Source organism: Eschrichtius robustus, chromosome 5, assembly GCF_028021215.1.
Source record: "Eschrichtius robustus isolate mEscRob2 chromosome 5, mEscRob2.pri, whole genome shotgun sequence".
Lineage (NCBI taxonomy): Eukaryota > Metazoa > Chordata > Mammalia > Artiodactyla > Eschrichtiidae > Eschrichtius > Eschrichtius robustus.
Window position 1 is genome coordinate 78,969,668 of NC_090828.1, and position 21,258 is coordinate 78,990,925.

Sequence of the window (21,258 nt, forward strand, 5' to 3'; positions counted from 1 at the left end):
CGGGCCGCGCTCCCCCACCTCGCAGGTACCGCCCCCTCCTCCCCCTCCTCCCCCCTCCTCCCCCCTCCTCCCCCCTCCTCCCCCCTCCTCGCCTGCCCTAGAGCGCCCCGCCTTCGCGCCCGGCGCGCCTGGCCCCCAGTCCTGGGAGTCTGAGGCCCCGCTCCCTCACCCCTCCCCCCGCGTCCCTTCCTCCTCCGCCCCTCCTCTTTCTCCTCCTTCTCGTCCTCCTCCTTCTCACCTCGTCCGGGTCTCTGCGCTCCCGCTCCGGAGCCCGCAGCCTTCCCCAGCCCATGCCGGGGACTCGGACCCCGCACCCTGAGAGTCTTTGTTAATGGATGTGGTGGGTGCTCGCGGGCTGCTCTTCTCGGGCACCTTTTCAGCCGTCGAGGCTTGAGTGGGTGGGTGGGGTGGAGGCTGTATCTGGGGACCGCGGAGGAGACTTGGGTGCGGGCTCTGGGGGACCCCGGGGATCTGGTGTCCGGAGGCGGACTCTAGCCAGGGGTGGTCGCCCGGTTCCACACTGCCGTCCTCACCGGGTTCTTTCTGGCTCCGTGTGTCGAGTCCAGGTGGCCCGAGGCACCACGACCCGGAGGAGCAGGTTGAAAAGATCCGATGGCAGCACCACTTCGACCAGCTTCATCCTCAGACAGGTAGGAGGCGGGCGCAGGGGAGCAGGTTGGGCAGGAAGCCGAGCGCGCGGCGCGGGGTCAGGAAGCCGAGCGCGGCCCCCACGTGCGGGAGCGGCTGGTAACGTCTCCGCGCGTCGCTTTGCGGCCGCGGGCGGGAGCTCCGGCTGGTCCTTCACTCTCTGCCCCGGGTTCCCAAGTCTTCGGGTCCTGGGAAGTTAGTTTGTGGGTGTGGACACAAGCCGGCGGGGACCTAGTTTAGGTCAGGGACGTTGAATTTAAGACTGGAAGCCATTTCTTTTTGCACCTTCGATGCGTGAGGAAGCGTCTTAAAGTCGTGTGACTTGACTTTGAGCGATCAGAGCCCCTGGGGCCGGACAACTGCTGTGATTCGGCTGAGAGAGGGCTCTTCTATTTTGCCGTATTTTGAATACTCTCCTTTGTCATCTCGGAGCTCTGGTCAAATGAAAGACACTTGGAACAGAAAGTTTGGTCTCGCTTTGGGACCTATTTGGTTTGCTCAGTTAGGGAAAGACAGCCGGATCTGGTTTAAATCGAAATAAGCGAAGGCCGGCCCTCAGTTTCTGGGGTCTCGGTGGTGCTACACTTAGTGTTTGTTTTCTTAGGGGTTGTTTTCTCCTGCGTGGTTCTAGTGCGTGTTGACCGTGCTAAAAATCGCCGGTTCCGCTGAATGCTGAGGTGCCTTTTACCTTGACACAGGAAATTGCTCCTTAATTTGCTGCAAAGAAACCACCCTTACATAGCTGCTGGGTGCTAGAGAGATCATGCAAAAGGGAATCACCTTGATCTCTCTTTGGAACAGAAACTGTCGAGGTGTGTTAGTTCGGGGTACCCTGGGAGGACTTTGGTCATCGCACCAAGACGTTTTTATCCCAAGGCTCCGCTGTGGGCTGCTGGAGTGACCTTGGGAAATTTTTTTCCCTCTGGGTCACTCAGATCATTGTGTTATGTGTTTTTAACCTATGATGGCAGCTGCAGTGTGTTTCTGTAGTGATTGTCATCAATTTAAACAGATTATCCATGACGAATTGGGTATTAGACTTAGAATTGGACTCAGACCTCTCCTAAAAAGTCCATAGAGCATATTTACATAATATTGATTACATAGGCATGCATTTTCTGCAGAAACAAATTATTCCTACTACTCTTTAATTTAGTGAGTACTAAGCATGTACATTTAAAAAATAAATATATTTTGGATTCTGAATTCATTCGAAAGTGTATTCTATCCTTTTTACAGTGCTTAGATTATTTACGTATTTAATAAAGCAAAGACATTCTTCATCTTTTACAAAAATTGAGTTACGTGACTGAAATCTTGTTTATGTTATTTTGTAGGTGCCTATTTTTGGTAGTGTTTTATTATTGCAAATTCTTAGAAATACTAATTATACAGCAGTGTATTCCATGAGCTGTTTGACTAAAACTTTTGAGTTCAGCTACACCATCACTTCACTAATGTTTTATTCTTCCAAGCACAGAGCCATCAATATCCTTTGTAATATTCTTATTCTTTCCTCAGTTTAAATGAATAAGTGAGATAATGCATGTATAAGTTCTTGTTAAGTGTGCTGGTATGTGTTGGCTTAAAAATATAAAAAGTATTCATGCTAAATAATTTTGAGAGTAATTTAAACCATTGCAGATTTTTGTAACAAATATATTTCGTAAGTCTTTCTGAAAATAGGCTAGGATTTGTTGGTGTAATAAGATGGCCTAATTTAAATTCAGAAGCTAGCTGTGATTGTATTATATACACAATCTTAACTGATTTTTCTGCACAAAAATAATACATAATTTTTGTGAGCACTTACAGTTCGGTAAGCATCCTATATATGATCTTGTTTAAATGGCATAATGTAGACTTCGATAATGGCTACAATAAAATAACTGAGGGATTTTTATTTATTTGACAAGAGATGAAAAATGATTCCAAATGTAACTTTAACAGTGTATTTTGAAATTAAATTGAACAGTTTTCACCCAAATGTCAAAAAAGTATTTTTTTAAAAAGCACAACTGTTTATGTTACTACAGACTCATTATTTGTAGAGTGACCAGTGGTTTACTGTTTTCAAATTCTTGATGTATTTCACAATCTGTGTGATGCCTTTGCACATGAAGGAGATAGTGAGGATACCAATAAAAACAGTGCTGCTCATTTCTCTGCTATATCATTTACAGAGATGGGAGGGGGAAGATTTCACTTACTAAAAAAAAAAAAAAAAGGATGTGTTGAATCAGATGGGTAAATCTGGGCTGGTGGTAAAGAACAGAGGACAGCTGGCAAACTCATCAAATAGAACAGTGTTTATTCTCTGAGCTGGTAAAAAAATTTCAGAGTTCATGTGTGTGTATGCACAGATGAATATGTGTGCACACATGTACACATGTACACATGTGAGTTGGCCTGAAAATGAACAGACTGAGACAGAGAGCCTGCCTCTCCCCTGAGGACTGCTCACAAAGTCCCTCTGGCATCTTTGACCTTGTTTCCTGGTCTCCTAGATTGCTGCCCTCCACAATTTAGGAGGGATGGAGGTTTTGGAATGAATCCAGGGAGCAGCTAAATTATTTCTTTGAGGAAAAGTGAGAAGATTAAGTATTTTGCCACTGAAAGGAGAGAGAGCTAGAGGTGACCCAGTAATGATCTTCAAAATTTACACAAAGATGGGACTTCCCTGGCGGTCCAGTGGTTAAGACTCTGCGCCTCCCCTTCAGGGGTCTCGGGTTGATCCTTGGTTGGGGAACTCTGATCCCATATGCTGTGCGGTGCAGCCAAAAAAAAAAAAGTACACAAAGACGTTCTTTGGAAATGTGATGGGCTGTTGTCAGTCTTCACTGAGGATGAAACTCAAGAATTGGCTACAATTAGAAAGGAATGATGCTTTTACAGCAAGACTTTCCGAAGAGTGTTGATATCATTGGAATGGCTTTCCAAGTAAGGCTGTAGAATTTTCTCTCAGGAGATTACTTTCGACAGGCTATTTATGAATGGATTGTTTATTCATGTTTAACATTTTTAGGAAACACATTAAATATTTGCTATGTGCCTAGCACTGCACTAGATATTGTGGAATAGAAATGAAAAGAAGAATGAGACACAGCTTCTGTACCCAAAGGATTTTATGATCTAGTTATGGAGACATAGATGTATACAAATAATACGGTGAAATGGAGTAAGGAATTAAGGTGTCTGCAGAATGCCCATGTGTGCTAAGTATATGAAATACCCATGGGTGGCACTGTGCATACAGTTTGTGTGGTAGAATGCTACAGGTTATTCTCACTGGGGTTACTCCCACTTTTCTCCCCACTGGGGTTCGAAGGAAAATCTGATCAGAGTGAGGTCAGTTTGTTGACCTCTCCTTGTTAAGTCTGCCTTTATGAGAACTGCAGAGTCTTACAAGGCCTGGCTCCTAACAGCTTCCAGCCTCATCTTAAGTCATGATCTCTAAGCTCTGGACACAGATCTTGAACACACCACCCTCCCTCCTGCCATAGGCCCTTTGCACATGCTGAGTTGTCTGTGTGGAGGGCTCTTGCTCTCCCTTCTGCCTAGTTGATTTTTTAATCTTCCTTGAGACCTAAGTTTAGTCTTCACTTCTTTTTCTAACCTCCCTGTTAAGGTTAGTTCCTTAACCATGTACCTCATCCCAGAGTGCATTGTGCCAGTTCTCAATAGTACCATCACTATTTATTTAACATTGCATTATTTAACATGTAATTAGATATTTTTGTTAATGTCTGTCTCCCTATCCAGATAACAAGTTCCACTAGGGAAGGGACATGTTTGTATTTGGTCTCCTTTTTGTCCTCAGCACTTAGCATAGTAGATGTTCAGTAAATACTCATTTGATTGAATGAAGGAGTGGATGAATGGAGGACTAGCTTGATATATTTTAGACATGAGGTTCTGCTCCAATATTAAACTCTTTGTTTAATCTGGAGAAATTGCCTCCTAACAAACCTCCCCCAAATTTAGTGACTTAAAGCAACAACATTTAAAAGAAAGTCTGTGTACTGGGCAGACACAGTTCTTCTTTGTGTGATGTTACCTGGGTACTGGGAAGGCTGAAATGTCTAAGACAGCCTCACACGTGTGGTTGGTGGTTGGTGCTGGCTGCTGGCTGAGAACTCAGGTAAGATTTTGGCATAGGGCTCACTTTTCCTCTACCTGGGCCTCTCAGCATGGTTGCTTGAGCTTCCTCCCAGCATGGTGGCTAGGTACCAAGCAGGACCATCCCAAGAAGCAAAGGCTGAAGCTGCAGACTTTATAAGACCTGGTATCAAAAGCTATATGACATCACTTCTGTTGCAATCTCTAAGTCAAAACAAATCAAAGGGGTAGCCCAGTTTCAAAGGGAGGGGAAATAGACTCTATCTTTTGATGGGGTGTGTCAAGGTCACCTTACAAAGGAGCACATAGAATGGAAGATATTGTTGCAGCCATCTTTGGAACCATCTACCTTAAAGCAAGGTTCCTTCTGTTTTTTTTAGATTATGCTAATCAGATGATCATTACAATAATTCAATGAACCCACACTGTACATAGAGATCTAAAACACATTCAGATACTAAGTTGATACTATAATAAAACAGGTTGGCAAAAATATTCTTTGGGTTCTAATTTGAGCACTGGTTATAGACACATTTCTCTGATGAAATGCAGATTCATCAACAGAAGGTATATGCTTTGTGCATAGCTCTAAGAATAATCATACACTTGGAGTCATGCATATATGCAAAATTTATCCATAAGCTTAGAATCACTGAATTATAGAACCGGAAGAGATTGTGGAGGGAAAGTACTTTGATTCCCCATTTTCAGATGAATGAAACACAGACCCAAGGACCTAAAGCCCTTACCAAGGTCACATCAACAGATAGTGGCAGAACAGAGACAGGAGACCCCCACTCAGATTCTACAGTTTTTCCACCACAACACACTTCATCCCTGAATAATCAAGACAGGCACACAAACACACATAGATGTGGACACATGAAAGGACTTACTCCTCTTAGAGCCTAGAAATATTCCTAGTTTATATGGTTACTGTGAAGAGCAAAGCAACCACTGAAGAATCTGCAGACTGTAGTTTTTTCCCAGTTTTATCATGGGATGGAATTTTTGTTTGCATGGTTCACGGTTCATGGAGGTTTGTTTGTTTACTTACTAACATACTAGTGATTGTATTAGCCAGTCTAACCAGAAGATGAAACTACTTGAGTTTTTACAGCTGAGGGACTTGAATTATAGAGACATGATTAAACAGATGAGGGGAGGGCTTAAAAGCTAAACCTAGAGGTTAGCAACAGCAGGAAGCTGCTCTCACCTCTAGGTACAAGGACAAGGGGAGGAGACTGTAACTAGAACCCAGGGGCCAAAACCACCTGGTAGGTGCTGGAACCAGTGGGGTACTGTTTGTAGGAGCAAGAGACACAGAGGAGATGCAGCCTCTGCCAGAGAAGCCACTTGAGGTGGAGAAAATGGGGAGAAGTACTCTGGCTTCTCCTTTCTTGTGCTCCCCACCCCTGCCTTGCCTCCCACTGTCTGACCTGGACACCAGCTGACATGGGAGTCTGGGAAACAACCTGCGGGCCATGGGCCCCCTGAGACAGAAAGCAGAGCAGAAAAAGGAGAGGATGAATCTGAGGAAAACAGGCCAGGACTGGCACGACTATTATTATATTTTAGCTGCCTGGAAGATAATAATGAATCATTTTCATCAGCAAAATTGGAAGCTTTTACTTGCTCTGTAAGTCGACCGTCCTTGCTAAATGATATAATCCAGTGACAGTGAACTTTAAGGAAAAGTTTACACCTATTTCCTTTGTGAATTCTATCCAGAATGCATCTTCCCAAATTGAGATCTGATAGAGCAAAAAAGAACTCTGCCTCTGTGGCAAACTGTGCTTCGTTCTGGCTCTTGGGCTTGAATAAATGGAACTGAATTTATGAAGCTTCTTTCTGATTGAGAAATCTAATTACTAGGCAGCTAACCAGTCGTTTTTGCTTTTCTCCGAGTTTCTGTTCTTGGCGTGCAGAGTTCCCGAAATCTCATTTTTTATAGAATAAAGAACTATTTATCCTTCAGTTTAGGTTGATAAAATGTTATTGAAGCTTACATAAATTCTGATTCAAATTTTAATCCTTCTAGAAAATTATAGGACGCCACGTGAAAATGAAGCTGAAAATGACCTTGGCTTTGCTGTGGCCCTCTCCCTGTAATTATTCCACGTGCTGCCCCAGACAATGCTGTTATCAAGGAGCAGGGACTGTTTCTTCATCAAGGGAAAAAGCAAGGGCAGAGCTGAAGAGAATGTAGTTTTGTCTACAAACTACAGGTTGTAGCTAGTTGTAGAAATGAGTCTCTTCGCTCCGGATGAGCCTACTAACTCAGTGGGGTTAGCTGGGCCCAGCAGGTCGAGTTCTAACCCATCTTTTCTGGCTGAGGTTGTGATGTTGTCCAAGCTCATCATTGTCCTCTGAGTCTGGTCCTTTCTTGGTCTTATTTCTGCAGCTCAGATTCAGAAGAAAGCATAAGCCCTAACCAGGGTGACTGGGCTTGCACCTCACTCAGATTCACTGAAGACCCCAGGAAATGTCCACAGACTCGTGGGGAGTGGAGCGTGCAGGCCGCATTCCATGTTTGGCCTCTGCAATGCTTTGGAGAGGAGTGCTTCCTAGAACAGCGCCACCCTCTCTGCTTGCTCGCCCTTTTCAGCCGGAGTGTGTGTGTGTGTGTGTGTGTGTGTGTGTGTGTGTGTGAGAGAGAGAGAGAGAGAGAGAGAGAGAGAGAGAGGGAGAGAAGGACCATCTGAGCCCCTGCCCGGTATAGGCAGTTTGAGTCCAGGGCGTTGCACCAGTATTTCCCCGGTGGGCTGTGCAGAGCACTTCCTTACTGTCCCCAATCACACATTCTCTTGATAATACCTCTCCAGATTAGAATCCATCAAATTGATAAGTTTCAAGAAGAGCTAGGCTGTTATCTGTAAAGAACCCCAATAAAACCCCATTCTGATTTAAACAGCCAGTATGGTCCTGCCTTCACACAGTTACATGTCCTCATTCTCCCTGAGCCAGGAAAACATAGAGGTAGAACACGCACTCTTTGTTCTAGAAGAGTGTAAGTTATGAACTTGACTACAGAGCGACACGTCAGGCATTTTACATGGATTCAACCATGTGCACGGGGTCAGGGAGGGGGGTAGGGTGAGAACTAGAAGCCTGAACTAATGAAGAGGCTTAATTACAGATTCAGTTTTAAGGGAATAGTTTTATTGCTTTCAAGTAACAATAATGACAAGCTGTGTGCTTCGGTAGCCCGCCCTTCAGAAAGCGAGAAGGCTGATGAATTACCAACACCTGGCTTGAATATAGATAGTGCTTTGACATTCCTTGAAGACAGTTTTCATTTTAACTAGAAAAACATGCCCCTCTCTAAACTTTCCTACTTTCTTTGCTATATCCTTTCTTATTACACCCATAAACAGAGCAGAGGTAATTACTTGAATCCAAAGGATGACATTCAGCATTGTGCTTTATGTACTGAAAGTAAAAGTTAGATGGGGCCATAAAACTTGAGAGACATCTGCTGAATCTTTCTGATCATTTTCACTGTAATCATTGGATGACAAAGTGTGCCTATTTATTTCTCATTTTATGTTCTTTTCTGTTGGTGGAGGTATCTTTCTCCAGGGCTGCAATTTAAATTGCTGGAGCAGAAGTCTTTGTTTTGAGAGGAAATATTTTGTAAACAAACTTGAAAAGAATCTGCATTTTTTTCAGGTTGTCAGAATCACTAGAAATGGTAAACTTCTGTAGTGCTCACTGTGTCTGAATGTTATATTATTTTTTAACTCCTTAGGACATTTTTTTTTTCAATTTCTTTTTTGATGCAGGAAAGACCAATGGTAATGGAAATGCATAATAACTCACGTAGATGAATTTATCGTCCTGGCCCACTTCCTTCTCCAGTGGCCTAGTGCTAGGGTAACAGCTCAAAGGCTGATTATGTTTCCAAATCAAACAAGTGGACAAAATCCTCACTGTTAAGGTTGGAGTGCTTTATGGTCACAGCTTTCTTATTTGGCCTCTTTGTGTGTGTGAGTGGAACAGAAATGAGGAAGTCATTCTTTCAGGAATTCAGAGGCTGTATTCTGTTATCACCATAATCTAATTTTCGAACATTTTCATCACCCCCCAAAAAAACCTTGTAACCATTAGCTGTCATTCCCCAACCTCCTCCCCACCCCCAGCCCTAGGCAACTACTGATCTACTCTCTGTGTCTATAGATTTGCCTGTTCTGGACATTTCATTCCAAATTACATTCATGTAACTGGAATCATACAATAATAAGTAATCTTTTGTGACTGGTTTTGGATTATTTCATTAGCATAGTCTCTACACCAGTCTGAAGATTTCCAATCGTAGCCCCTGGTCTAAATGCAAATGTTGGCCTGCCTGTGGAAAGAGACTTGCCTTTCCTTAAGCCTAGATCCAGACAGCACTTCAAGTCATGGTGTTGAATTGGGTGGATCCTATTTGTATTTATTTTGGAATTGCAGTGTCAGGTCATAAAGCTGAATTTGGGGGGGAAGGGTAAAACTATTTGACCTGCATGGAAATCAAATCCCTGCCCTTGGCCTCCTTGTCATCAAGACTGAACAAAACTGAGTGACTCATCTATAGAAGGGATTTATGAAATAGGATGAGATCGACAGGATTAAAGAAAAATGTCAGGATTAAAGAAAAGTGATCAATGCCATCATTTTCAATAATTTTTAGTGATAGAAATGTCTTGGGTACTTACAATACAAATTACTTCTTTTATCTTATCTAGATGTTTGTAATAACTCAGCTTTGGTAATTATATTTCTTCCTTGAGAGATACAATTAAGGAGAAAGCAGAGTGCTTGAGTCCCAAGCTAAGTACAATATTTATGAGAATTATTGGGTGTATAAAACTGTACTTTCTATGTGGCAGGTGCTGCTCAATTATATTTGAGCACTTCCCTGGGGGACAGAAGTCAATTATCAACATAGTCGTGTGGGAGAGAAATAGGTCAGCTGCAAACATTCTCTGCTAATTTCAGAAAGCTTGAGGGGTGATTTCTTTTGGGGGATTTTTTTTTATTATTCCTTTGGTTGTTGTAGGAAGACCTTCTGATTAGGGAAGGCTCAGTTTTTCATTTGGGTGTCTTATTCAGTTACTTTACTGTGAATATTTCTTTTGATCATGTAAAATGAAAATTAAACAAAACAGTATCTTTTAAAAAACTGTCAAATCTACGTTGTAAGAATAATGTGTACCATGGGTATTATTATTACTGTTTCTTATACATTAGTAGAGATGCTCAGGCTTTAAACATACCTGGTAAAATGCAAATTTCATATTTGCAAGTATTTCGTTTAATAGTTCTGTTACATAGGAAGCGTAAAAAGTGTTAATTGTTAAAAAAGGAAGGATACTGGTGTTTTTTAAATGCATAATTCAGTGACATTAAGTCCATTCGCTGGTGTCATTTTTATTTCATTTTACTTTATTTTTTTATAAATTTATTTTATTTATTTATTTATTGGCTGCGTTGGGTCTTCATTGCTGCGTGCAGGTTTTCTCTAGTTGCAGTGAGCAAGGGCTGCTCCTCATTGCGGTGCACGGGCTTCTCATCGCGGAGGCTTCTCTTGTTGCGGAGCACGGGCTCTAGGCGTGAGGGCTTCAGTAGTTGTGGCGCACGGGCTTAGTTGCTCCGCGGCATGTGGGATCTTCCCGGACGAGGGCTTGAACCCGTGTCCCCTGCATCGGCAGGCGGATTCTTAACCACTGCGCCACCAGGGAAGTCCTGCTGTCATGTAAAAAATGAGTGTGGCAGGTTATTTAAAAAGTGCAGACCAGACAAAACTTAAATATATCCTACTTCAAAATACACTAAAAATGTCCGCCATTGTCCAGGCCCCCAAACACAGCTGTGACCTTGTTTGAAGCCACAACAACAGCAGCAGGAAACCGGCCCTGGAGCACGTCACAGTGCCGTGGGGACTGCAGTTGGGCAGAACCAGGAGGTACTGTGGATGCCCAGCCGACCCCCAGGCTGGGTGCGGAGAGGTGGATGGGAATAGGTTGGGGCCCTGCCCCAGAACACCTGTTTTCTTCTTCCTCCACTGTCTGAAATCCGAACAATTTCTAGATGATTTGGGTTAACGAGCAGCCTATTTTAAAACTGTGAACGTTCCTGGGAGTCTTAAGGGGCTCTCGTCACTCATCTGTGATCGTGGTTTGACTTACTGCCTGCAGGTAAGCTCATTTCACTCTTGTCCCCAAGCCCACCTCAACAAGGCGGACGGCTCCCAACAAAGACCCCAGTCTCCCTGGGTCTCTTTGTCCTTTCACACCTGTGTTCTCCCCTTACTTTCCCTTACTTTCCCCCCGACCCGGCCCTGCTACAAGCACACCTGCCCAGATGCAGACTCAACCCCTGCTCTCTTCCCTCACCCCCTCAGTCGTGCCATTCCTTTCTCCTTGAAGAAGGTCTCACCATTTTCACTTGATCTTTCCATCTGTTAAACCCTTCTAGAACCTTCTCCTCCATGAAGTTCTGTGATACGGCTCCAGGTCTCCTTCTCTGGCACTCCCTGACATTCTGTTTTGACCGTTCCCTATTAAATTCTCCTTTGTGTAACCTGAAGGACCCCGTGCCCCACCAGCCTGTGGGTCTATGTGGCCATTGTCACTAACTAATCACGTGGCGCAAGAGGAAGGAGGAGCAGCTTGGAAAGGAAGTCTTGATGTAGAGACATTGATAATGTCCATTTTGCTTGTTCACCTCTCCTAGCTGTAGACAGAGGACTGCAACGCCTTGTCTCCTAATAGCCTGCCCATTATCTCTGAGTCAAGGGGGTGATCACAACTCTGTCCCTTGTTGAGCTTGGCTGCCACAAGCCTTTGTAGGAGGTTATTCCCGCTGCAGTTGCTCTGCTTCATCTGAGGACACTGCTTCCTTCTTACTAAGATGCTGCTTCTCAGGCAAAATCTCCAAGGTGACAGACAGCACTATACTCTTCAGCCTCTCTGGACAAGTTGTGTTCCAGACTTCCTCAACTCTGGGTCACACTCTGAACCCTGGGCCCTCGAGTGGCACTTGCTGTGCCCTGCATCTCACATGTCCCCTTGTAAAGCCAGCTTCTGTGCTTTCAGCCTGCATCTCACTGTAGGGTTACACTAGGAAACAGACGTCATTCTGCCTCTGCCCCAGGACTGTACACAAAACTTGCTTCGAACAGCGACTCTCCCACCCATGCATACATGTTGACCTGTACAGTTTGATGTAGCCAGAGCCAAACTTTGAATCCTCTATTAGTCTCATTGATAATATACTAATAGTAATTTATGTATTTTTTCTTTATTTTTGTTTTATGAATTTGAATGAGGGTGCGAATAGAAAAAATAAGAGGAAAGAGGAAGGTAATATTGGGGCCTGAAGCACTTTGGGAGTTAGTGCAGGCCTGGGTTGGATATCAGAATGGAGACCTTGGGACAGAAGGAGGGCACTGGGTGCCTGGAGAGAAAAACAGTGGCTGGTGGGAGATGGTTTCAGAAAGGGAAGTGAATGAGGAACACACTTTGTTTATTTCAAACTTTGTTCTGGAACTGTATCTGTTGGGAATCTTTCAGTTGCAAATAAACTCAATGCAATTGGCTAAGGCAAAGTAGAGAATTACTGGCTTATGCTAGTGAAAAGTTCAGGAGTACGTCTGGCTAGCTTCAGGTATGGCTTGTTCCAGTTCATGACTTCATCAGGGCTTCTGTTCCCTTTCTCTGCAGTTCTTCCAGTACTGCATGCTCTTCTGTGCTCAGTTCTGTGTGCTGGCTCAGGCCTCGGTTTGGCATCTGTCATGGTGGCAGCAGTGGCCACAGTGGCTCAGGGTCTCCCATTCACCCACTCCCCTGTTCAGAGGAAGAGCTAGCTCTCTTATGGTAGCTCCAGCAAAAAAGAAAAGAAGGTTTTGTTTGTTTGTTTTCAGAGGTACCACCCTCCCTCTGAAACAACACAATATACACACACACATACACACACATATACTTCTTGAATCTTATTGGCCTGAAATGGCTCGTGAACCAGTACTGTGGCCAGGGGACTGCCTGAAGCCAGTGGTTGGCCACTCCTGGAGATGAGATTGGGGTCAGCCCCACTAAGGCTGAGAATGGGGAGGACCAGTTCCCTAAGGGAATTTGGGAGCTAGGGGTAGACGGAGGGGAAAATGGATGTTGCAGAAGCAATTAATCAGACGTTTACTCAAGGAAGGACCCTCAGGTGGACCCAGGCAAGATGGTGGGGTTCCTTCCTTCTTTTCCTTCTTGTATTATGTTTCATCCACTTCATGGGTTAAATAAGAATTTTTTAAAAATTGTGTTAAATACATATAACATAAAATTGACCATCGTAACCATTTTTCAGTGTACAGTTCAGTGACGTTAAGTGCATTCTCACTGTTGTATTATCATCACCACCACCCATCCTAATTATAATTTTGTAGGGAGTCTAACGTTCTGTTGTAACATTGTTTCTTAATGAGAAAATATGTACCAAATTTCAAATAACTGACTAAACAATGAATTTATGGGACACCACCCAAGTATTAATACAGAAGTGGCTACCTGAATTAATATTTCTCAAGGGCCTCTGTTTTCCTGTCTGCAAAATGGGGGTTTGAGTGGTGTGGACTAGATGACCTCTGAGGTTCCTTCAGTCTCTAGTATTATAGAGCTTCACGTCTGTGTCTACAGATGTGTGTGGTCAGTTCATACATCTTGGTAGAAGACACTATATTCTGTAGTTTTTGAGGAAGTCCAGTGACACTTAGCCGCTGAGATGAACTCATAAAACATAGGGTCATTCAATATCAAATATTGTTGAAAGTATTAGATGAAGGCATTCTTTGTAGAATGTAGCAAAGAGATGATGCGGAAAGGTTTACAAGAGGAAAGATAATTTTGGATAGAGCTGGAATTTATAACTCTTTCAGGCATGTGCATACAGCCTGAAAGGATCTGCAAAGAATAGAGTGGGTTGTCAAGAATGAGATATTTGTGAAATGTGGTGAGATGGTTCTCAGATGTGCATCCTGGAAGCTATTAAGAGGAAGTCAGCTGAGAAGTAGTGTAGCTCCTGCTATTATGATGATTACAGCCACCAGGAAGAGCAGTAGCTAATGGGGCTCAAATCTATAATAAAGAATAACAAAAGTTGCCATATGGAAACTTTGCTGAAGGTGAGTGGAACCACAAGATTGATTCTTATCATTTGAAAACACTGCATTAGGAGCTTTCAGTACTGACTTTCCTGCGTATCCCTAGTTTCATAGGGGCAGGATATTTAGCATTTGTAGTTCAGCATGGCTCCCCATATTCCAATAAATGAGGCAGGAATTTCTGTTTTTAAGTGACATTAACTATTTAATAAGTAGACTTTGGTGGATATTTTTATAGAACTTCGTGTGTTCAAGTTGCCTGGGTAAGCTGGTGCGCTTGATTGTTTTCCTTCTCATTCCTCTTCCAGTCAGTGGCACATGCTCCTTAGTTATTATTTAAAAAATATGTTTACATCCTGACTTGTTCTGGAAATGACTTAAGTTAGCTTGTATGATATCACAACTGAAGAAAATGAACTAAGGCGAAAATAAGGCTAAGATGGTGTGCCAGGAAAATCCGAGTCACTTGTTAGTTGGGGACCTCCAGTTTGACTCTGAACTTTCTAGGACCTTCCCAGAGAGGAAAGCAAGGTCATTTACAGGATTTAGGATGTCCAAGGGTAAAAGTACACTTGTGGTTTAGGAGAAGCACAAATACCTCCCGCTCTGAGACTAGAGAGAAGTTTCTCATAGAGTTGAGAGTGTGTAAGATAATAAATTAAACCCTGATGTGACACCTTATCATTACTCTGGAGTTGTTTTTTTACTAATATCATTTACTATACAGATAATGTCCCTCATCGTGCTGGAGTATAGTTCAATAAAAGCAATTATGTGGGAGCCGTTGCTGTATCATTCACAGATGTCTGTAATTCTCAACCTTGGCTGCATATTAGAATCACCAGGGAAGTATATAAAAATCCCCATGCCAGGCCGCACTCCAGCCTCATTAAATCAGGATTTCTGGATGTAGAACTCAGGCATCAGTATTTTTCAAATCACTTCACATGATGGATGTGCTTTTCTGGACTCATGTAATCCAGGTAAGGTTTTTTTTTTTTTTAACATCTTTATTGGAGTATAATTGCTTCACAATGTCGTGTTAGTTTCTGCTCTATAACAAAGTTAATCAGCTATATGTATACATATATCCCCATATCCCCTCCCTTTTGCGCCTCCCTCCCAACCCTCTTGGTGGTCACAAAGCACCGAGCTGATCTCCCCGTGCAATGCAGCTGCTTCACACTAGCTATCTACTTTACATTTGGTAGTGTATATATGTCAATGCCACTCTCTCACGTAGTCCCAGCTTACCTTTCCCCCGCCCTGTGTCCTCAAGTCCATTCTCTACGTCTGTGTCTTTATTCCTGTCCTGCCCCTAGGTTCATCAGAACCACTTTTTTTTTTTTTTAGATTCCATACATATGTGTTAGCATATGGTATTTATTTTTCTCTTTCTGACTTATTTTACTCTATATGACAGACTCTAGGTCCATCCACCTCACTACAAATAACTCAATTTCGTTTCTTTTTATGGCTGAGTAATATTCCATTGTAGATATGTGCCACATCTTCTTTATCCATTCATCTGTCAATGGACACTTAGGTTGCTTCCATGTCCTGACTATCGTAAATAGTGCTGCAGTGAACATTGTGGTTCATGACTCTTTCTGAATTATGGTTTTCTCAGGGTATATGCCCAGTAGTGGGATTGCTGGGTCATATGGTAGTTCTATTTTTAGTTTTCTAAGGAACCTCCATACTATTCTCCATAGTGGTTGTATCAGTTTACATTCCTACCAACAATGCAAGAGGATTCCCTTTTCTCCACACCCTCTCCAGCATTTATTGTTTGTAGATGTTTTTGATGATGGCCATTCTGACTGGTGTGAGGTGATACCTTATTGTAGTTTTGATTTGCATTTCTCTAATGATTAGTGATGTTGAGCATCCTTTCATGTGTTTGTTGGCCATCTGTATATCTTGTTTGGACAAATGTCTATTTAGAGCTTCTGCCCATTTTTGGATGGGGTTGTTTGTTTTTTTGATATTGAGCTGCATGAGCTGCTTGTATATTTTGGAGATTAATCCTTTGTCAGTTGCTTTGTTTGCAAGTATTTTCTCCCATTCTGAGGGTTGCCTTTTCATCTTGTTTATGGTTTCCTTTGCTGTGCAAAAGCTTTTAAGTTTCATTAGGTCCCATTTGTTTATTTTTGTTTTTATTTCCATTTCTCTAGGAGGTAGGTTAAAAAGGATCTTGCTGTGATTTATGTCATAGAGTGTTCTGCCAATGTTTTCCTCTAAGAGTTTTATAGTGTCTGACTATACTACCCAAAGCAATCTACAGATTCAATGCAATCAAATCCTTTGATTTCCATTTGCATGGAATATCTTTTTCCATCCCCTCACTTTCAGTCTGTATGTGTCCCTAGGTCTGAAGTGGGTCTCTTGTAGACAGCATATATATGGGTCTTGTTTTTGTATCCATTCAGTCAGTCTATGTCTGTTGGTTGGAGCATTTAATCCATTTACATTTTTTATTTTTATTTTTAATTTTTTTAAATTTTTTTTAAAAGTTTACATCTTTCTTTTTTTAAAATTTTATTTATTTATTTATTTATTTTTGGCTGTGTTGGGTCTTCGTTTCTGTGCGAGGGCTTTCTCTAGTTGTGGCGAGCGGGGCCCACTCTTCATCGTGGTGCACGGGCCTCTCACTATCGCGGCCTCTCTTGTTGCGGAGCACAGGCTTCAGACGCGCAGGCTCAGTAGTTGTGGCTCACGGGCCTATTTGCTCTGCAGCATGCAGGATCCTCCCAGACCAGGGCTCGAACCCGCGTCCCCTGCATTAGCAGGCAGATTCTCAACCACTGCGCCACCAGGGAAGCCCAATCCATTTACATTTAAGGTAATTATCGATAATGTATGTTCCTATTACCATTTTCTTAATTGTTTTGGGTTTGTTTTTGTAGGTCTTTTTCTTCTCTTGTATTTCCTGCCTAGAGAAATTCCTTTAGCATTTGTTGTAAAGCTGGTTTGGTGGTGCTGAATTCTCTTAACTTTTTCTTGTCTGTAAAGGTTTTAATTTCTCCTTCAAATGTGGATGAGATCCTTGCTGGGTAGACTAATCTTGGTTGTAGTTTTTTCCCTTTCATCCCTTTAAATATGTCGTGCCACTCCCTTCTGGCTTGCAGAGTTTCTGCTGAAATATCAGCTGTTAACCTTATCGGGATTCCCTTGTATGTTATTTGTTGCCTTTCCCTTGCTGCTTTTAATATTTTTTTTTGTACTTAATTTTTGATAGTTTGATTAATATGTGTCTTGGCATGTTTCCCCTTTGATTTATCCTGTATGGGACTCTCTGCACTTCCTGGACTTGATTGACTATTTCCTTTCTCATGTTAGGGAAGTTTTCAACTATAATCTCTTCAAATATTGTCTCAGACCCTTTCTTTTTCTCTTCTTCTTCTGGGACCCCTATAATTTGAATGTTGGTGCATTTAATGTTGTTCCAGAGGTCTCTGAGACTGTCCTCAATTCTCTTCATTCTTTCTTCTTTATTCTGCTCTGTGGTAGTTATTTCCACTATTTTATCTTCCTGGTCACTTATCCGTTCTTCTGCCTCAGTTATTCTGCTATTGATTCCTTCTAGAGAATTTTAAATTTCATTTATTGTGTTGTTCATCTTTGTTTGTTTGCTCTTTAGTTCTTCTAGGTCCTTGTTAAACATTTCTTGTATTTTCTCCATTCTATTTCCAAGATTTTGGATCATCTTTACTATCATTACTCTGAATTCTTTTCGGGTAGACTGCCTATTTCCTCTTCATTTGTTTGGTCTGGTGGGTTTTTACCTTGCTCTTTCATCTGCTGTGTGTTTCTCTGTCTTCCCATTTTGCTTAACTTACTGTGTTTGGGGTCTCCTTTTCACAGGCTGCAGGTTCATAGTTCCCATTGTTTTTGGTGTCTGCCCCCAGTGGGTAAGGTTGGTTCAGTGGCTTGTGTAGGCTTCCTGGTGGAGGGGTCTGGTGCCTGTGTTCTGATAGGTGGGGCTGGATCTTGTCTTTCTGGTGGGTAAGGCTGCATCCAGTGGTGTGTTTTGGGGTGTCAGTGAACTTAGTATGATTTTAGGCAGCCTCTCTGCTAATGGGTGGGGTTGTGTTCCTGTCTTGCTAATTGTTTGGCATGGGACATCGAACACTGGAGCTTGCTGGCCATTGGGTGGAGCTGTGTCTTAGCATTGAGACAGAGATCTCTGGGAGAGCTCTCGCCGATTGATATTACGTGGGGCTGGGAGGTCTCTGGTGGTCCAGTGTCCTGAACTCGGCTCTCCCACCTCAGACACTCAGACCTGACACTCGGCCGGGGCACCAAGACCCTGTCAGCCACACGGTGATCATGAAATTGGAGGTAGCAAAAATGTATATATGCAAGTCACTCCTCTTTTGGCTGATGATACTCTCTCCAATGGCTGTGATTTGTAGTTGGAAAGCCAAAACATTCAGCTACAGTCATGATCACAGATGCCTAGTTCTTCAAAATGAAATGAAATGTGTGAGTCAGAACCAGGCTGCTAGTATTGGAGGGTCTCCTGCAGAGGCGGGGGGCAGCTGTGGCTCACTGCAGGGACAAGGACACTGGCAGCAGAAGTTCTGGAAAGTACTCCTTGGCATGAGCCCTCCCCAGGTAAGGTTTTAAAGCAGCTATTTTCAACCAGAATGTATTAGTCAGGATAGGTTAGGTGATGCTGCAGTAATAAAACTTTCCTCAAACAACAACTACAACAGCAAAGGCTTATTCCGCACTCACCCTCCATCTATCTCCTGGGTTAGCTGAGAGTTTGTTCACTGTTGTTCTCACTCCAGTGGAGCAGCCACTATCTGGAACGTTTCTGTTTCCTGCAGAAGAGGGAATGAGACACATGGTGGATCATATTCTGGCTGTTGAAGCTGTGCCTGGGTGTAGCTAAACTGCTGCAACACTGTAGTCAAAAGGTATCGTATGTATTTGTTTGTCACTTAAGAGTCCAGAGGTTGGTGGGCAGTTCAGAGTGGGTAGAGGGCTCTATTCTAAGAGATCAGTGGTCCGAGCACCCAGGCTGGTGGGTCGGCTCTGCCATTCTCAGCATGTAGATTTCATCTTTGGGTCTAACGTGGCTGCTACCATTGTCACCATGTCCTAGGCAACTCAAAATGAAGAGATTAAGTAGCTTCATTTTCAAGGGAATGACGTAGAAGTTAAACATATTTCTTCTGCTCACAGCCCATTGGCCTGAACTTTGTTGTGAGGCCGCGTCTAGCTTCAAAGGAGGCTGAGAAATGTGATCTTTAGCTGAGTAGCCATGTGAAGGCTAAAAATTGCGACAGCTCTATTTCTGGAAGGATAGAGAGAAAGGATATTGGGGCCAGTTAGACAGACTCTGCCTTATCACAATAGTGGCTTTCCAAGTTTGGTTTTACCATAAAAACCCTTTTTCCAAATGAAATTGCTGATGTCATTCTTGGCAATCAACACATTTGGAGATGCTTTGATTGATGGGGTGGCCTATATCTGGACCACTCTCCCATTATACTCCTCATGCTCTCTGCAGCAGTTCTAGTGACATCTAAGAGGATTCATAAAAATCACTGGTGTAGATGAACTGATGCATATGCTGTAGACCATCCTCCCAAAATATTCTTCCAGTCACTTCTATCTCAGAAGTCCTCTCAAGTCCATCCACTTCTCTCTGCATCTCTCCTGCCACCACCCTAGTTCCTAGTTTGAGCCAGCATCACCTCGTCTGGTCTACTGAATCTCCCTGCTTCCTTTCACCGCCAGATCCATTCTCCACACAACTTCCGGAGTTATCTTTTTAAAAAGGAAATCAGAACATGTCATTCCCCGGTTTTAAGCCCTCCAGTGGATTCCAGTTGTGTTAAAATATAATCTGAATTCCTTATTGTGGTCTGCAAGGCTCTGTAATAATCTGACTCCTGACAAACTCTCCTTATTTCATCTTCAACTTTCCTGCTTGCTACTCTGCCCTCCCACCCCTTCCCCCATCCCTGGCCTGCTTTGTGTACTTTGAATAAGCCAGGATTAATCCTGTCTCTGGGCCTTTGCACTTCTGCTCTCTTGTCCTGGAGTGCTCCTTCCTCAGCTCTTTACATGGCTGGCTCCTTCTCATTCTTCTCATCTCAGCTCAAACATCACCTTCTTAGAGAGACCTCTGGATGCCTGTCTGAGGCAGCCCCCCTCACCACTCCTTCCATGCTTACTTGCTGTCACTTTCCATCACGATCAGAAATCACCTTTTTAGTGTCGTTTTCTTTTTCCTTATTTGTTCCTATCAATCCTCACTGGAATGTAAGCTTCAAAAAGGCAGGGAACTGGCATATCCTTGTCTTTGCACATTCCCATGAACAGAAGAGGCATCTGGCACATAATAAGTGTCTAATAAACACTGATTGGTAAGTGAATAGAATGACAGTGATTTTGAGGTTCAGTAGCTGGGCAAGAATCTGGGTAGGACTGGGTCTTTGTTGTCAGTTAAGGGAGAAATGGTGCCAAAGATAGACTTGATGTCTATCTTACAGACCTCAAGAACTGAGGTCTGTAAGAAGAACATGCTCCTGAAAAAGAAGGCTTAGAGGTGGTCCAGGAGCCAAAGGGCGTCTCAGAAAGTAGTTTGGAATTTACTCAAAAACACACAATTGGATGTTCGTGGACCCGTAGTTTCAAGCCCAAAGACAGAGCTTCAGTGTTTTTTGCTTGGAAAAAAAGCAGTTGTGGTCACATGCCACCTTGGCCCCTACCATGGCACACCTAGCTTTGAGAAATTTCCTTCCTAATCTACTTTCCAAAAAAGCCTCATGACAAAATGTATATCCCAAGCACTGAACTGCATGGCTTGGTATCAGGGATGTTAGCTGCAATTTGGTGACATGCAGGTTAGCAGTCGCTTTACTTGCTTGTTTCATTTGGATACTCCATCCTGGATTTGCTTCGGGACAGTATCTGCCCGAATAGAGGGCATCTAAAGAAGCCCCTTGGTCAGTCCCAACTGACTAGCACTGGACCTCAGCTCTTAATCTCCTTGTGGCTGATGCCTTGGTCCGGTGCCCGCTATTGGATGCCTGAGTTCCTGCAGACCAGATCCTTTCGTCCCAGACTTCCTTGGGAGGCAACAGGATGTGTTGGACTCTGGATTTTGAGCCAGAGTTAGGAAAGGCTGAGACAGGTGTCTGTGTGTAAGGCTTGGTGGGTGTAAAGAGACAAGCTGGCAGTTTGACCAGACCTGAGGCGAGGCCCTCAGTCAGACCAGAGGTCAAATGTGGGAATGTCAGCAGAGCCAGCGGGAGCGAAGGCAGCACAGCGTGTGTCCTTCACATCTGCTGGCGCTCCACCTGGAATGCACTCCCCTCCACTGCTTTTTCTGGTGA

General features: G+C 43.3%; 1 protein-coding gene across 1 annotated transcript in view; it reads left to right on the top strand.

Moving 5' to 3' along the window:
* Positions 1-244: 244 nt before the first annotated feature.
* CACNB4 (calcium voltage-gated channel auxiliary subunit beta 4) overlaps positions 245-21,258 on the top strand; it is a 259,187-nt gene continuing 238,173 nt past the window's right edge. The window contains exons 1-2 of the mRNA XM_068545117.1: positions 245-340; positions 567-650. Of these exons, the coding sequence (XP_068401218.1) occupies positions 332-340; positions 567-650 (93 nt within the window). The 5' untranslated portion in view covers positions 245-331. The remainder of the gene's footprint in view (positions 341-566; positions 651-21,258) is intronic.